This window comes from Globicephala melas, chromosome 8 (assembly GCF_963455315.2).
Source record: "Globicephala melas chromosome 8, mGloMel1.2, whole genome shotgun sequence".
Taxonomy (NCBI): Eukaryota; Metazoa; Chordata; class Mammalia; order Artiodactyla; family Delphinidae; genus Globicephala; species Globicephala melas.
The window spans coordinates 11,689,667-11,705,523 of NC_083321.1; the positions used below are offsets into that span (position 1 = coordinate 11,689,667).

The window sequence follows — 15,857 nt, forward strand, 5'->3', positions numbered from 1 at the left end:
ACGATCCCTACCCAAAACCTCCTTCCGGGGACCCGCGGACCAATCCCAAACCAAGACAACTTAACTCTAGGGGTAAGGAATCTAAACCTTCGCCAGCTCTTCGCAATCCTGGGGACCGATGTACAGCATTTGGTGAAACTGATCAGGATGCCCTTTGAAATTAAGATGGACAACTCCTCTGCAGTTGCCCGGCTTTTCTAATACGTGAATAACACACAAAGGCGCAATCAAAAGTAAATCCCAGCCTCTTTATTATGGAAAACCATTAACTGGGTGTGGGGAGGACGTAGGAGGGTGAGTGAGACCCTGCCCAGGGGCTTTCTCCTCCAGGGCCCACCACACAAAGGAAGTCTCAAACTTCTATTCCCCTTCCTCCCAATCTCCATAAAATAGGGAGATAATTCAATACTATCTTCAATGAGAAAACTCTGTGGTTAAAGGTTTCTCCTTGGGACCAGTGACAGGCTTATACTTTTTAAATATAGGCCACAGACCAAGCCAAAAGGGCTTAAAGAAGCAAGAGTCTTGAGGGAAAAATCTTAGCACTAACTCTGCATCTTGGCCTGTTATGTTAGGGTTTAATCTAATCTAAGCAGGCTGTGTATATCCACTATGAGGAATAATGAAACCAGCGTGTGATGGAGACGTGTGGGCAGCACACAGCAGTTGACACACTGGCCCAAGCTTGGAAGGAAAGCATTTCCCCCTCCACCATATAAGATCTTTCCCTCCTTCCAGTCAAATAGCAGACCACAGCAGTAGAGGCCTTCCTGAAGGATACCTGTCATTTCCCTGGATGCCTCTTAAAAATCAGAAGCAATATCCTGCCCCTCCTGGGCAGAGCCAAACAGGGAAAGAAAAAAAAAAAGGCCAAGGCGTCAGGCAACGCTTGTGGCTACAGAAAGGGCAGGGCCTCAGAGGTGCCTGGGATTGACAGGAGATGAAGTACTGGAGGCAGGGATCCTATTTGTCCTTCTTGCTCTCCTCATCTGGCACTGCAGTGGGCACTGGGGCCACAGGGTGCTCCTCGGGGATATTATCTCCAGCCTTTGACAGCTTCTTGGCCCGTTGATATAGCTCATTCAAGTTGAATTCTCGGATCACATTCTCCTGCGCAAAAGAGGTGCACGCATCAGGGTTCAGGTTGGAAGGGGGTGTCATGTCTGGGAAGTAAGTACAGTTGACCCTTAAACAAAGGTGTGGGGTTAGGGGCGCCAACCCTTCTTACAGTCAAAAATCCACCTATAACTTATAGTCAGCCTTCCGTAGCCACAGTTCCTCTGAATCCGTGGTTCCACACATGTGGCGGCTTCAACCAACCTCATGGATCGTGTAGTGCTGTAGTTACTTTTTTTTTTTTTTAATAAATTTATTTATTTATTTTGGCTGCATTGGGTCTTTGTTGCTGCGCACGGGCTTTCTCTGGTTGTGGTGAACGGAGGCTACTCTTCGTTGCAGTGGCTTCTCTTGTTGCAGAGCATGGGCTCTAGGCGCGCAGGCTTCAGTAGTTGCAGCACGTGGGCTCAGTAGTTGTGGCTCGCGGGCTCTAGAGCGCAGGCTCAGTAGTTGTGGCGCATGGGCTTAGTTGCTCTGCGGCATGTGGGATCTTCCCGGACCAGGGCTCAAACCCGTGTCCCCTGCATTGGCAGGCGGATTCTTAACCACTGAGCCACCAGGGAAGCCCTGTAGTTACTATTGAAAAATGTCCACATAAGCGGACCCACACAGTTCTAACCCATTTGTTCAAGGGTCAATTGTATTTAGACACAGTCTAGGAAAGGAGGAAGCAAAGGACAGGAATCTACTCTAACCCAGCTGTCCTTTTTTGGGTACCTGGAAAAGTCAACTGATATATACGTATTATGTGCCGGTCACTATGCCAAGAATTATGGTTACATTATTTAATGTAACCTGCAAAACAAAACCTGTGAGCCAAGTGCTACCATCTCCAATGTACTGCCAAGGAAAAAGACTATAGGTACAAGAGCCATTGAGACTAAATCTTAACAAATAATTGTTGCCCAGTACTACCATGCCTGGCACATGGTAGAAACAGTATAAATCTGCTAAGTGAATTCATGAATGAGGTCTAACAACTAGTCCACACTCTCAAAGCTTATGGGCAAGTAGCAGAACTAGGAATTAAACCCAGGTTAGGCTCTAAAACTTACCTACTGTTCCACACCCTCCTCCAAAACTTGCCCACTCTTTCATATACCTCAGAGAAAGTCCAAGAGACAGCTCGTCCTTTTTTGTCAATCTGTGGCCGCCGCATGACCTCCTTTCCACCTTGGAATAGGATCAGGGTAGGGAGCTGCTTGGTGAGGGGTGACATGCTCACTTGGTACCTACAGGGCCCAGAAGGTGCTCTGTAAATGCATCTGTGTATATCACTCTGAATGATCCCCCGCCCAGGCCCTTACATACCGTGTACTAACATCAGTGTAGCGTCCAACGTCCACCTTCCCAAAACTTAGCCCTGTACAGTTGTACCTGAGAAGTAGATTATTTAACATGGTGAAAGAAGAGAGAATGAATCAATGAAGTAGAAGTACAGATATTTGGGGATGGGGGTGGGAGTGCCTTTGGTTGCAATATGCAAAAATCAAGGCCAAAAACAATGGAAGGGAAGGTATAATTTCTGTCATCCCTCCCTTTGTCCTACTCACTTGAGGGACAGATCAGCGTAGATAGGAGCAAATGACTGGCAGTCATTAGACCAATTGGCAAAGAACTCCACGATCCAAGTGACCCTCTTGTCCTGCTCCAGCTCTTCCTGTCACACACAGAGAACAAACAGTGAACCGGATTACACAGGCTCCTGGAAAGTTTCAGACTTTAGCACCTAATTCCTCATCCTGGCTTCCCTATACCTCTCCTCTAGATCCCACAGTGAACGAGTGCCCTTGACTTCCATTCTGAAGCACCGCTGTTCCTCCTAGTGAGTAGAGAGCACAACTACAAAATCACCCACAAGGGACCCAAGAAACAGAGGGAGAAAGAGTACTCACATCAATGGTTTTATCATTGAAGTACTTGATGTACTCAGGGCCCATATACAATGGGGGTTTGCATGTCATCAGGAACACTAAACACAGAAAAAAGTCGTCACAGGAAACATATAAGGCCTTGGGCAGCGGATTTACTTTCAAAGCAACTCAAAGATTTCAAGCACCAAAGAGTGCATTTTGTGGACATACACAGACACATTCCCTTCCTCTTAAAATCTCTGTAGATTCTTATCATCTAAGGCTCACACATAATTAATTAGGTATAAGATATGGCAGAAGGTTATGGAGAACCTGGTTTGGGGATGGAATTTGGTTCCCACAACCAAGTCTTGCGGTCTCCTTACCTATGCAGAGCGTGAGATAAAGCAGGCCCACGCGAATATCCAGGCGGAAGAAAAGAATCGCATTGGCCACTTTACTAAACATGAAGATGTTGCCGATATGTTGCTCCACAGTGACTGAAACACAGAGATGTCACAGGTCAGGCTGGGCTGCACGCTCCTATGACCTATTATTTGCCCCTGTTCCTGGAGTATTTTGAAATGGGAGAGGGGGAAGAGGATAAAAGTCCAAGATCAGGCTTCCCTGGTGCCGCAGTGGTTGAGTCCACCTGCCGATGCAGCGGACATGGGTTCGTGCCCCGGTCCGGGAAGATCCCACATGCCGCGGAGCGGCTGGGCCCGTGAGCCATGGCCGCTGAGCCTGCGCGTCCGGAGCCTGTGCTCCACAATGGGAGAGGCCACAATGGTGAGAGGCCCGTGTACCGCAAAAAAAAAAAAAAAAAAGTCCAAGATAAAATTCAGCCTTGGCACGGAATGATGGACAAGTTCACCAAATAACGCCCCTCTCATAACATGGATGAAAGCACCTCAGAGGTCACTAGTCCTAATCTTGAGAGACAGAGAAGCAGGCTACACTTACTGGATCTGCGGTTCTTCATCATTACAATGGCACTGAGGAACATCAGGATCTCTACTTCTCTCTGGAACAGAAATCAGAGTGACAGGAATGCCATGAACAGAAATGATTTGGGTGAGCAAGGGAGCCAAATATGTAATAAAAACCAACAGAGATCCACACTGGGAATGGTAACCATAGCGAAAAAACCGGAGTCAGCTAAGGTGTAGTGGGGAAAACACCAGTCAGAAGATCTAGATTCCAGTTCTATCCCTGCCACAAACTGGCTGGTGCCCTTCAGCAAAGCACTTAACCTCTGAGCTTTGGTTTCTTTGATTGAATATTTCAAAGTGGTGCTGTGAGGATTAAATAAGATGAGTATGAAAGAGTTAATATAAAGTACATGGTATAAAACTGTAGATATTACAATCAACTCAGTGTGACCCTGGTAAAATAACACTTTTCCAGGTAAACTTTCTCAGTAATATTCCATTAATACAACATATGGTTCTTCCATTTGTTTTTATTTAAGTTAAATCACTCCTCTCCACCTAATATTCATAGTGATAATCCATGCACCTTTAATATAATTTGAGAGCTGAAGGAGGCCTTTCAAAGCTCTCAAAGATCGTTTTCAGTACCCTTGGCTTACTGTTCTTTCTCTTTCTAGAATGTAAGCTCCATGTGAATGAGTGAGACAGACGATAAACATGACATAATTTCAAAGAGTAAAGACTGCAATGAAGAATAACAAGGACTTTGTGAGAGAAAGTATACGGGGAGGGTCTGAGGCTTTCCATACCTTTCTGTTTATAATACAGGGATCCAAATCTTTACTTCAGACAGAACCAATTAACTGCGATTTACAGCTAGCAGTCAGGGACTTAGGTTTTTAGCCCCAATCTCCAACAAAAAGCAACTGACTGGATTTAGAAATGAACATGTAAAGTGGGGGGTAGGGAATGTGACAGACCTTACTAAATATTACATCCGAGTAGAAATTAGGAAGAGTTTTCAAGAATGAAGCTGGATTAGAATTGGCAGTTATAATTATGGGAAGATGAATTTAAAAAGGGAAGTATGGCCAATCAGGAGACCAGAGCTAGGACTAAAAGGAACATACTCTAAAGAGAGAGAATGGGTCTGTGGTAAAGACTGGCCATGTATACTCCAAACCTTATTTCCTTTTTCTCCTGGGCATACTGCAGGTAGACTCCCTCCTTCGATCTAGGGAGAACTGTGTGACTAGTACTCCTAAATGGAATGTGAATGGAAGTGATGTGCCTCTTCTGTGTCCAGGTGGTTAAGAAAGGGTATGTAGGGCTTCCCTGGTGGCCCAGTGGTTGAGAGTCCACCTGCCGATGCCGGGGACACGGGTTCGTGCCCCGATCCGGGAAGATCCCATATGCCGCGGAGCGGCTGGGCCCGTGAGCCACGGCCCACTGAGCCTGCACTTCCGGAGCCTGTGCTCCGCGACGGGAGAGGCCACAACAGTGAGAGGCCCGTGTACCAAAAAATAAATAAATAAAATAAGAAAGGGTATGTATGCCCTTGCAGTCCAGCTTTCTTTCTTCACCTGCTGGCTTGATGATGCTGGGATGATCTTAAAGCCATCAGTTGAAGACAGCATGAGACAGGGTTCCAGAATAACTATATAAACCTGAGCCCCCTTGGTTGTTCACTTGTTTATTCATTGTTTTCAAGCTTTTTATTAAGGAAAATTTCAAACAATACACAAAAGCAGAGAGGATACTGAGGGTAGCAAAATATGCCACTTTGACATAAGGATTATTTTGAGTCTAAAGGCAATTCAGAAGAAGTAGAATAAAGCAAAGCTCCCTGCCCTCTACCTATCTGTCGAAAGGTAGGACGTAAATTCTCAAAGGTGTCCCTCCAACCTCTACCAAGGACAAAACTAATCAGGGGAGATAACTTTAGACCCTATCAACCTGGAAACAGCACCAGAGGAATCTACATAACAAACTAGCCTTTACCTACCATTAGTTTACCTTTCCACAGTTTTCTGCTCTTGCAAGCCTAAAACTCTTTCCTTCTTCCTGTCATTTCTCCACAAACTTATTGTTCTTTGTTGAAGATGCCATATAAGCTGGAAGCCACCTCTTTGAGTTACTGATTTTTCCCTGGGTATCTCCCCTGTATACAAGTTATACATGTTAATAAACTTCTGTTTGTATTTGTCTTTAATCTGTCTTTTATTAGGGGGTCTCAGGCAAGACCTCAGAAGGGTAAAGGGAAAACTCTTTTCTGACCCCTACAATACCTTAATAAACCCCTATTACTCAGCTTCAATAGTAATATCTTGCCAGTATGGTTCTATTTCATCTATGCTACCCATTTCTTTTGCTGGAGGAACTTAAAGCAAATTCCAACTACATCATTTCACCTGTAAATACTTCAGTATGTATTGCTTACAGATAAGAACTTTTTTTTAAAAATTTTTATTCATTTATTTATTTATTTTTGGCTGCATTGGGTCTTCATTGCTGCGCACGCGCTTTCTTTAGTTGCAGCAAGTGGGGGGCCACTCTTTGTTGCGGTGCGTGGGCTTCTCATTGCAGTGGCTTCCCTTGTTGTGGAGCACAGGCTCTAGGCACGCGGGCTTCAGTAGTTGTGGCATGCGGGCTTCAGCAGTTGTGGCGTGTGGGCTCAGTAGTTGTGGTGCACGGGCTTAGCTGCTCCGCGGCATGTGGGATCTTCCCGGACCAGGGCTTGAACCCGTGTCCCCTGCACTGGCTCGTGGATTCTTAACCACTGAGCCACCAGGTAAGTCCCAAGGACTTCTTTTTTAAAACAAACCAAAATACCATTATCATACCTAACAAAATTAACAATAATTACTTATTGTTATCTAATACCTGGCCCTTATTCAAATTCAAAGAACAAAGTATTAGATTTTGTACAACTTTGTACAGTTGTTTGTTCAAAGCAGGAACAAGCAAGCAAGAACCACAAATTGCATTTGGCCAATGTGTTTCTTTGGTCTTCTTTAATCTCTAAAGGATACCTGTTCTTCCTTTCTATCCCAGGCTATTTATCTGTTGAAGACCTTGAGTCACTTGCACTGTCAACTGTCTGACTTTCTTGGATTTGGCTGCTGGCAATACTCATGGTATGCGTTCTGACGATGATGATCCTCTATTTCCCATATTTCTTGTAAAATGGTAACGAAATCTAGAGATGTGAATACAATGAAATCCAAATCTTTTGCCAAAAATACATCATAGGAGGTACTAGGTACTCCCTACTGAATCACTTCAGAGGACATAGCAACCTTTCATCTGATGGCTTTACATGATTATTGTCTACATGTATTATTGCATTCGAGAATGCTACAAGACTTTTAAATGCTATCACTCCTTCTGCATTAGCTCAAATTTTTCTTTATCAATTATTTGGTTACTCTGACAGTATGTAGAGGAAAAGCAAAATACTTGATTCTTTCTGTTTATTTAACAAAATAGAAATAAACTTTTATTCTGTTAAGCCACTGAAATTTTGAAGTTTACCTGTTATTGCTAACATTATTTACCTTATATTCTAATTTCCAAATCACCAAGGTAAATCAGCAAAACACAGATTTTCCAGGAAAACAAACACTGGCCATAAACCCTACATAGTTTAAAAACAAAAAAACATAACAGAGTAATATGAAAATATAAAACCTTACAGTATTTTGCACACAATTAAGACAAGAGAATACAGAGAAATTTATTGCATAAAAGGTCCCTCCTTTTATTAAAATCTTTATTACTAACCACTTATATGTTTGAGTCTCATTTTGGTTAAAGTGGTATAGATAAAAATAGAATCTTTTGAAGTAGCATGGCTACATTTGAGCTAATTAATAACACTGGGAAAGGACAGAGGAAGTATGAAAAAGTAAACAAGGGATGGAGAATAAAAGTAAGGAAGTGGGCTCTGTTAAAGGTCAAGACTCATTTTGGGGCTGAAAAAAGGACAAAAACTCAGGTGATCCTCCTTTCCCAGAACACAGATGCGGCTACACAGCAGAGGTCAGAGAGCTTCAACTTATTTTTCTGAGTGGTCTCTCCACTCCAGCTCAGGGAATACTGCAAGAGGTCTGAGATAGATTTCTCTGCAATGTATTTTTTACAATTCCATTTCAATAGCCCTAACCATTTTATTCATTTTTACATCCCCAGGATGCAGCACAGTGCGTAGCATTAATTACTGAGTGAGTCCTCACTCAGTAATTGTTAACTGAATTAAGCAATGGCTGACAGAGCGTGCTTATACCATGGCAGAAGAGTGGTTTCAAGCCCTAGTCACTCACTAGTTGTGTGACCTTGGACAAGTCGCCTAACCACGCCTAGATCAATTTCTTCATCAATAAAACAAGTATACTACTTGCCTTGTTTAACTCACTGGTTCCTCAAAAGGCTTTACATAATGAGCAGCTCTGGAAAACAGTGTACTTGCCTAGTTTGGGTAGGTCTGTTGTCGACTATGAACTGTGAGACAGAAAGGAGCTTGGACTCAAAAGGGAGAAGGCTTAGGCTGTTGTGCAGGCTAACCGGATGTTTTCCCATCCTAAACAAGAGGTTTAGGCTCGATGACGATCCACGCCCTACACTCCTAAAAGCCTGTTAAGTCCGCTAGAGGCTCGGAACCTCAGATGTTCTCAAAAAGGTAAACCTCGGGGCTCCCGGATGCAATCACAGGGGCAGGGGCAGGGACAGTCAAGGTCGCGGGGTCCTAAGGCGGGGGTCGCTCACCCAGTCAAAGTCACACGGGTTACCGTCTTCGCGTTGCGTAGGGAGACGGTGGCAGACAGGAGGCAGCTTCCTCACGAGTACAAAGGCAGCAGAGAGCAGGGCTGACAGAAGGTAGTAAGGTCGGGCCAGCCATCGTGAAAGTCGCGGCACTGAATACACTAGAGCAATTAAAGGTGCTAGGACGGCCATCTTTCCGGCCCTTGGGGCGCCGACCGCTCTTCGGCGTCCGTAGGTCTGGTCCCGCCTCTCCCACCATTGAGGCTTCCATTGGGCCCAGTGTCGGATGCACCACCTCTGGACCCGGAATTAGATATCTGATTGGCCTCTACGGCAGGTAAAAACTGAGAAAGGGATTTGCTACTTTATTGGCTAACCTAGCTGTCGCTTTTTCTATGTGTCATATTATTGAATATGACTGTGGCGAACGGAGGTAGGAGGAGAATTTAATAAAGGTAGGTAATACTTCCGGAAAGTTCTCAGAAGGCGCCGGAAGTAGTTACCGGAAGAGGGTAGGCAGGGCCCGAGGCAATCCAATGGTAAGAGGCTCCTGGAGGAAGGGGGCGGTACCCCGGGAAAAGATTGACCAATGAAAGTCATTAACGCCAGACACCGGGACAGCGCCGGGGCAGAGGGGACGATGGAGAATTTCACGGCGCTGTTCGGGGCTCAGGCTGACCCACCGCCGCCCCCAACCGCACTCGGCTTCGGAGCTGGAAAACCTCCACCCCCACCGCCTCCTCCTCCGGGTGGAGGGCCCGGCCCCGCCCCGCCCCCAACCGCGGCCTCGGCCCCTTCCGGCGCTGACAAGTCAGCGGCAGGTTGTGGCCCCTTCTACCTAATGCGGGAACTGCCAGGTGAGTTCGAGGCCTGGCCAAAGCCAGCCAGTCAGATCACAACGAGGAGGGAATGGGCGTGCCTCTCAGCCGGCTGGCAGAGGTGAGAGATAAAGTAGGCAACGCGTGTGGGGATTCCAGAGCTGTATATCGGAGCGGACTCTGAGACTCTGAGGATTCACAAGCAAAGGGATGACACGAATTCTTGGGATGGATTGAGAATGAGAAGAGTGGATATCCGTGACCACCTTTCACGCTCTATCGTGCCCCTGTCCCTGACAGTGGCTTATGGTTCACTAAAAATTATCCAGAGTTTGAGTTTGCAACTTGAGAGTTCAGATTTAATATCCTTGCGAACTTAGTTTCAAATCTGCCTCAAACTTCCTGTTGGTTTGGGGTGTGTTGCCTTCCTTCCTAATCTGGGCCTCGGCGTTTCCCTCATCTGTTGGAAGTGATTAGAATTTTTTTTAATAAATTCATTTATTTATTTATTTTATTTATTTTTGGCTGCATTGGGTCTTCGTTGCTGCGCGCGGGCTTTCTCTAGTTGCGGCGAGCGAGGGCTACTCTTCGTTGCGGTGCGCGGGCTTCTCATTGCGGTGGTTTCTCTTGTTGCAGAGCACGGGCTCTAGGTGCGTGGGCTTCAGTAGTTGTGGCTCGCGGGCTTTAGAGCTCAGGCTCAGTAGTTGTGGCGCACGGGCTTAGTTGCTCCGCAGGATGTGGGATCTTCCCGGACCAGGGCTCGAACCCATGTCCCCTGCATTGGCAGGCGGATTCTTAACCACTGGACCACCAGGGAGATCCTCAAGAGTCATTCTGGATGTGTTACGTCTCCAGGATGCCTTTTAGTTCATCCCAAGTCCTACTGCTACATCAAGAGCTGAGGGAAATAATAATGAATATTGTTACACACTTTGAGGTTCACAGTGCAGTTATTTATGTTATAGTATTTAATACTTAAATAGTCCCTTGAGATCGGCATTGTTATCTGCATTTTATAGTTGAAAAAACTGAAGCAAGGACTTCCCTGCTGGTCCAGTGGTTAAGAATCCGCCTTCCAATGCAGGGGATGCAGGTTCAATCCCTGGTCGGGGAACTAAGATCCCACATGCTGCAGGGCAACTAAGCCCACGCGCCGCAATTACTGAGGCCCCGCGCACCTCAACGAAGATCCCGCCTGCCGCAACTAAGAGCCGACGCAGCCAAATAAATAAATAAATATTTTTTAAATCTTAAAAAAAAAAATAGCGAGGTTGACTTGACTTTAGTTAATTACTGGTTGATGTCTACCAGCAGTTTCTTTAACCTTAACCTGTTCTGATTGTACCTATTTACATCAATCACTTGATAGATATTGACTATCCGTTCTGGGCAAACACTGGGTGTGTAAAAAGGGAGCATGTGATGAGAAGGGAAGAGAGATCAGTAAGCCTGGTCCTTGCTTTTAAGCGGCTAATTTTACTTAAGAATGAAAAGTATGTTGTTTAAAGATAAAGTAATGACTGTTATTTCTTGTCAAGATCAATGTCATTATTTTCTGGTCATGCCTCACATACAACTACTAAGAACTGCGTAATGGTTTTCAAAATGTGTTTCTTGTTGTTCAACATGACAGCAAGAATAAGTTGTCACTTTAGCTGGACTTTGAAGAATTCATACTGGTGAGGAAAATTAGGAAGAATTTTCCTATAATTAGGTCAATTTTTCTAAAAGAAATTTTCTAAAAGGAAACAATACGAGGGGTATTTTTTTCAGGAGATGATGGATAGCCGTTTGGATGGATCAGAAATTTTACATAGGGGAGTACCAGTTGGTCAGGCCCCAAAGCTAAGTTACAGTAAGATGTGTTTAACCGTGAGTGACAGTCAAAAGAATTTGAGCTTTTTCCTGAGGGAATAGGAAACCATTGAGATATTTGAACTGAGTACTGCTTCTAAAGATATCTGGAGAATGTGGGTGCCATGTACTAGAATAAAGGAACCATGAGTGAGGTGGGGAAGATTTGGAGTTAAAAAAAAATTAAATCTGCAGTGAATTAACTAAGACAATGTTGGAAATGGAAGGTTAGTTGTCAGGAGAGGAAACTGAAGAAGAGAGATTTATAAGTCATCTTCATAGAACTGATGGGCAAAACAGAAAGTTGGATGGACTCTTAAAGAATTTACAAAAAAGCACAGAGTGCCTTCTCACCTGAGCCTTGAGAATAATCACCTGGAAGGAGAGCTGACAGAGAGGAAAAAAATCAGGATACTCTTAATGGCAGGAAGCAGTGCTGAGCTATGAGAAGTACGGGGGCACTGAGTCTCCTTCCATTACCGTGGACCACTCTTCTGAGATATTTGGCTTGGGAAGACAAAGGAAAAGAATAACGTAAGGCCTGAAGGTGGGGAGGAAAAATACATTGTTCATTTAATGTGTGCTGGGCACCAGTGGTACGTGAATGAACAAGGCATTTTCTCTGCCCTCAGTGGGCTCATAGCTCAGAACCTGAGTCTTATCAAGTGAATGATTATAAACAAGTCACTTTTGTCATTTGTACCCTGAGTGTTCATCATAACTATACATGAAATTGGAGGCTAGATATTTCTACCCTCGCCACTGGACCCTAGTTAAATTACTCATAAGTTTGTATTCTTTCAAAAAAGCCAGCTGTGAAATATTTATACTAATAAAGCCTTCCATTTATATAATACTTTATACTTTTCAATATTTCATTTGAACCTTAAAAAAAATTGTGTAATTAAGGTAGCTTTTACTCCATTCCATAGATAAGCGGAAACTGAGACATAGAGGACGGCTAGGATTAGAAATCTAGTTGCCCAGCTTCTAATCAAACCTTTCTTTCTTCTAGGCAAAGCTATCATATTTGGTATTATTAGGAGACTAAAGATGGTGGTAACAAAAGTTATGTAGCAGTAGCTAGAAAAATCTCCTGTTTTTCTCTGTAAAGGTGATTAGTGTTTCTTGCTAGTTTAAAAAAAAAAAAAAGGAAGCAAGACACTCAAGCCACTGGGTCATATTTGACCCTAAGTTTGGTTGTAGCTGAGCTGTGAGGTTGTATTATTCTGGTCATGGCCAAAAGTATAATTTCTCATTAGTACATTTATGAAACACAGAACAGTGCACAGTGCTTAACACAGAGTATAAGCATCATGCAAGTTATTACTGTGGTTAGTCCGAGTGTATCCTTCATTGGGTTAAAGCAGTTTCCACTGCTGCCCTATTTGGATTTTTGCCTATTTTTTCTCCTTCTCATTCCAACCTACCATTCTATAGTATTATATTTTTAGTGTTTATTGTATGTTATTTACTTTTGCTATTTCTTACTTTTTAAATAAAATTATTTATTTATTTATTTTTGGCTGTGTTGGGTCTTCGTTACTGCGCGTGGGCTTTTCTCTAGTTGTGGTGAGCGGGGCTACTCTTCGTTGCGGTGCGCGGGCTTCTCATTGCAGTGGCTTGTCGCAGAGCATGGGCTCTAGGCGCGTGGTCTTCAGTAGTTGTGGTGCATGGGTTTAGTTGCTCCGCAGCATGTGGGATCTTCCTGGACCAGGGATCGAACCCGTGTCTCCTGCTCATTAGCAGGCGGATTCGTAACTACTGTGCCACCAGGGAAGCCCTATTTTTGCTATTTCTTACTTTAAAAATAACTTTTTAAATTATTTTTTTTGGGGTAATTCTCACTTAAAAGATTAATTTACTTTCCCTTCTGGGTCAATGACTTAAAAAAAAATTCTCTCCTCTTGGTACTAATTTTTCTTATTATTATTCTCCCTGTATCTTCTAGGCAGCACAGAGCTGACAGGCAGCACTAATCTGATCACACACTACAACCTGGAACATGCCTATAATAAATTCTGTGGGAAGAAAGTGAAGGAGAAGCTAAGTAACTTCCTGCCTGACCTGCCAGGGATGATTGATCTGCCTGGTTCCCATGACAACAGCAGCCTCCGCTCCCTCATTGAGAAGCCCCCTATTCTTGGTGGCTCTTTTAATCCTATCACAGGGACCATGCTGGCTGGCTTCCGCCTCCACACAGGCCCGGTGAGTCCCCTCATGGGGAGGCCTGAGAGGCACGGAGGTGGTTTTTCTGTCTACCTCTGTTCCTTCATAACTTACTGAGCAGAACAGATGATGGGAGCAGGGGATTCCCTCCCTCTACTCACCTGGACCTTCCTTTGGTTCCTTCAGTTGCCAGAGCAGTGTCGTCTGATGCATATTCAGCCTCCCAAGAAGAAGAATAAGCAGAAGCACAAACAGAGCCGTACCCAGGATCCGGTCCCCCCAGGTAAGAAGTGGTTCTCTTCAAAGCCAGAAAACCGGACATTCTGAATCTGTTTTGACCTTCCTCAGTTAAAAACCCAGTCAAATTCCTTATGAGCCCTGGACTCCCAGATTCTCCTTAAAGAAGAAATTGACATAATGTGGGTCTCCTGGGCAAGTAGGACCTTGGGGCAGGAGCTTAAGCACTGCCTCCAAATCCTTGCTGGTCATTTGAAGAAAAGCGGTTGCCCTTGACTAGGGGTTTTCCTCTAGTCTTCAGACTTACGGCAGTGGAGAATTTTGAACTCGACAGGTGATAGGCTCCTCATCTCTCCTACAGAAACACCATCTGATTCAGATCACAAGAAGAAGAAAAAGAAAAAAGAAGAGGATCCTGAACGGAAACGGAAGAAGAAAGAGAAGAAGAAAAAGAAGGTATGGGAGCGGCTGGTGTCTGCAGCCCGGTGAGTTTTCCCGTCTCACTCATCCTAGGTGGAGTCTGGCTCTCTTACTCTTGCTTACTTTTCTTCCCCAGAACCGGCACAGCCCCGACCACCCAGGCGTGGGCAGCTCTCAGGCCAGCAGCAGCAGCAGCCTCCGCTAGCAGGACCAGGGGACTCTGCCAGGAGGACCTTCCTGCTGTACTGAACCCGCTGACAAAGCTGCCTTGCAGGCTCTTGGCCACCGCCTTGGGAGCATCCCCTGCCGCTGGGACAGAAGCCAGCTCCTGCTGTGCTCAGTTAAGATGAACACACTGTAAGAGAGAAGGGCTCTGCTTTTGTAAGCCTCAGCCCAGTTTGCTTTCTCATGGACATCTCTTCCTCTCCCAGGAAGCTTTCTTTTCATCTCTTTTGTGCCATTTGTCTTGATTTAGGACTTTATCTGATTTTTTAGGATTTTTATTTTCTTAAAATTGCATTTATCAAACTGGCTGAAGTGTGGCTGCCTGTTAAGAGGTAAGTGCCTTTCTATGAGAGTCAGGGTTTAAGCCAAGGCATGCTAAGATCTGAGGGGATTTGGGTCTTGTATTACATTCTCATCAGCAGGCAGGGAAACAACCAAAATGAGATTGGGGAACATGGTCCAAAGGCGAGGCAGAGCTTGCTAATACCTTTCCACAGCAGACACATAACACTCTGCCTGTAATGTTGAGAACCAGTAACCTGGATGATCTTCAGGCTCTGTCTCAAGGAGTGGATTCACTTAGGTCTCAGCTGTGTTCTGCGTCAGTTTTGTGTTGAAACAGAGTAGCCAATGGAAAAAGCACCCACAGTCACCAACATATTTCAGCAAGGTTGCTTCTTGGTCAAGCCTATCATTTTTTGAAATAAACCTCTGGCAAGCAAAGGTAAATGCTTCTCTTTATAAGAACTTTTGACCTGCCTCATTCCTTAAGACAATGAAATTACTTGGCCGATGTGAAAACATGTCTAAGACAGGAAAAAAAAAAAGGTAGCCTAAACTAGCAAAATGTAAAATAAATCCCTTCAGTCTTTGCAGCAGGCCAGATAACCAGAAACATCCATGAGAAAACAAGCTAATGCAATCTGACTTTAAGCTCAGTTTGACACAGAACAGTTAAAATCTGCTGCAGTGAGCCAAGACTGTTCACCTAGATCAGCAGGTGGAAAACCACTCATTCAGCTCGTTTTAACTAGGATTTCAGAGCAAGAGTTTAAATACTTAAGTTATGGACAGTGAAAATAAAGGGTTCTGGCCAGTTTTCTGAGATTTAGTATCTGATGGTGCCTTTTTAAAGTGAGGGCACAGCCTTTTGCTTTCGACCAACGGAAGAGACAATATGAGATGTCAGACTGCCACCCATATATCCCTCTAGCCTATCTGCCTTTAACAGGCTTTCATACTGTGATCATCCACTGGCTCACCTCTGACTACATCCAAAATGAGCTTTATTTTCCAGAGACAAAATTCTGTATTAAGGAACAACTGTGGCAAAAGTCAAGAGCTCTCTAAGCTTTGAAATGACAAGTTTTGGTGGTTCCAAAAGACCTTTTTCTGAAACATCTAAATCACTGAAATAAAAACAGGACCTCTTGTTTAAAGTGGTTATTTTCACTACAGTCCTGCTTAAAGTT

At 44.4% G+C, this 15,857-nt stretch overlaps 2 protein-coding genes across 4 annotated transcripts; one reads left to right on the top strand and one right to left on the bottom strand.

Annotated features, from left to right (window-relative positions):
- Positions 1–227: 227 nt before the first annotated feature.
- On the bottom strand, positions 228–8,922 carry TMX2 (thioredoxin related transmembrane protein 2). 3 transcript variants are annotated; one of them, XM_030864359.2, is made up of 8 exons: positions 8,666–8,912; positions 3,933–3,993; positions 3,356–3,469; positions 3,012–3,088; positions 2,670–2,776; positions 2,428–2,493; positions 2,219–2,348; positions 228–1,110 (listed from the first exon to the last, which is right to left on the bottom strand). In XM_030864359.2, exons 1-8 carry the CDS (start codon positions 8,852–8,854, stop codon positions 964–966), a joined length of 891 nt encoding a protein of 296 aa, XP_030720219.1. In that variant the 5' UTR covers positions 8,855–8,912; the 3' UTR covers positions 228–963. The 3 variants fall into 3 exon arrangements, with proteins under 3 accessions (XP_030720219.1, XP_069902212.1, XP_030720221.1); XM_070046111.1 differs by lacking the exon at positions 8,666–8,912 and adding an exon at positions 7,459–7,537; XM_030864361.2 differs by lacking the exon at positions 228–1,110 and having other exon boundaries at positions 2,256–2,348; positions 2,439–2,493; positions 8,666–8,922.
- Positions 8,923–9,260: 338 nt separating this feature from the next.
- Positions 9,261–15,824, top strand: MED19 (mediator complex subunit 19). Its single transcript, XM_030864364.3, has 5 exons — positions 9,261–9,519; positions 13,286–13,542; positions 13,690–13,786; positions 14,102–14,196; positions 14,297–15,824. Exons 1-5 carry the CDS (start codon positions 9,303–9,305, stop codon positions 14,363–14,365), a joined length of 735 nt encoding a protein of 244 aa, XP_030720224.2. The 5' UTR covers positions 9,261–9,302; the 3' UTR covers positions 14,366–15,824.
- The last annotated feature ends 33 nt before the right edge of the window (positions 15,825–15,857 follow it).

Coding starts and splice junctions, on each gene's coding strand:
- MED19 (XM_030864364.3), top strand. CDS start 9,303: ATGGAGAATTTCACGGCGCTGTTCGGGGCTCAGGCTGACCCACCGCCG. Junction 13,543..13,689: donor TCCGCCTCCACACAGGCCCG/GTGAGTCCCCTC, acceptor TGGTTCCTTCAG/TTGCCAGAGCAGTGTCGTCT. Junction 14,197..14,296: donor AAGAGAAGAAGAAAAAGAAG/GTATGGGAGCGG, acceptor TTTCTTCCCCAG/AACCGGCACAGCCCCGACCA.
- TMX2 (XM_030864359.2), bottom strand. CDS start 8,854: ATGGCCGTCCTAGCACCTTTAATTGCTCTAGTGTATTCAGTGCCGCGA. Junction 3,470..3,932: donor GATGAAGAACCGCAGATCCA/GTAAGTGTAGCC, acceptor TCTGTGTTTCAG/TCACTGTGGAGCAACATATC. Junction 3,089..3,355: donor TTATCTCACGCTCTGCATAG/GTAAGGAGACCG, acceptor TTCTGTGTTTAG/TGTTCCTGATGACATGCAAA.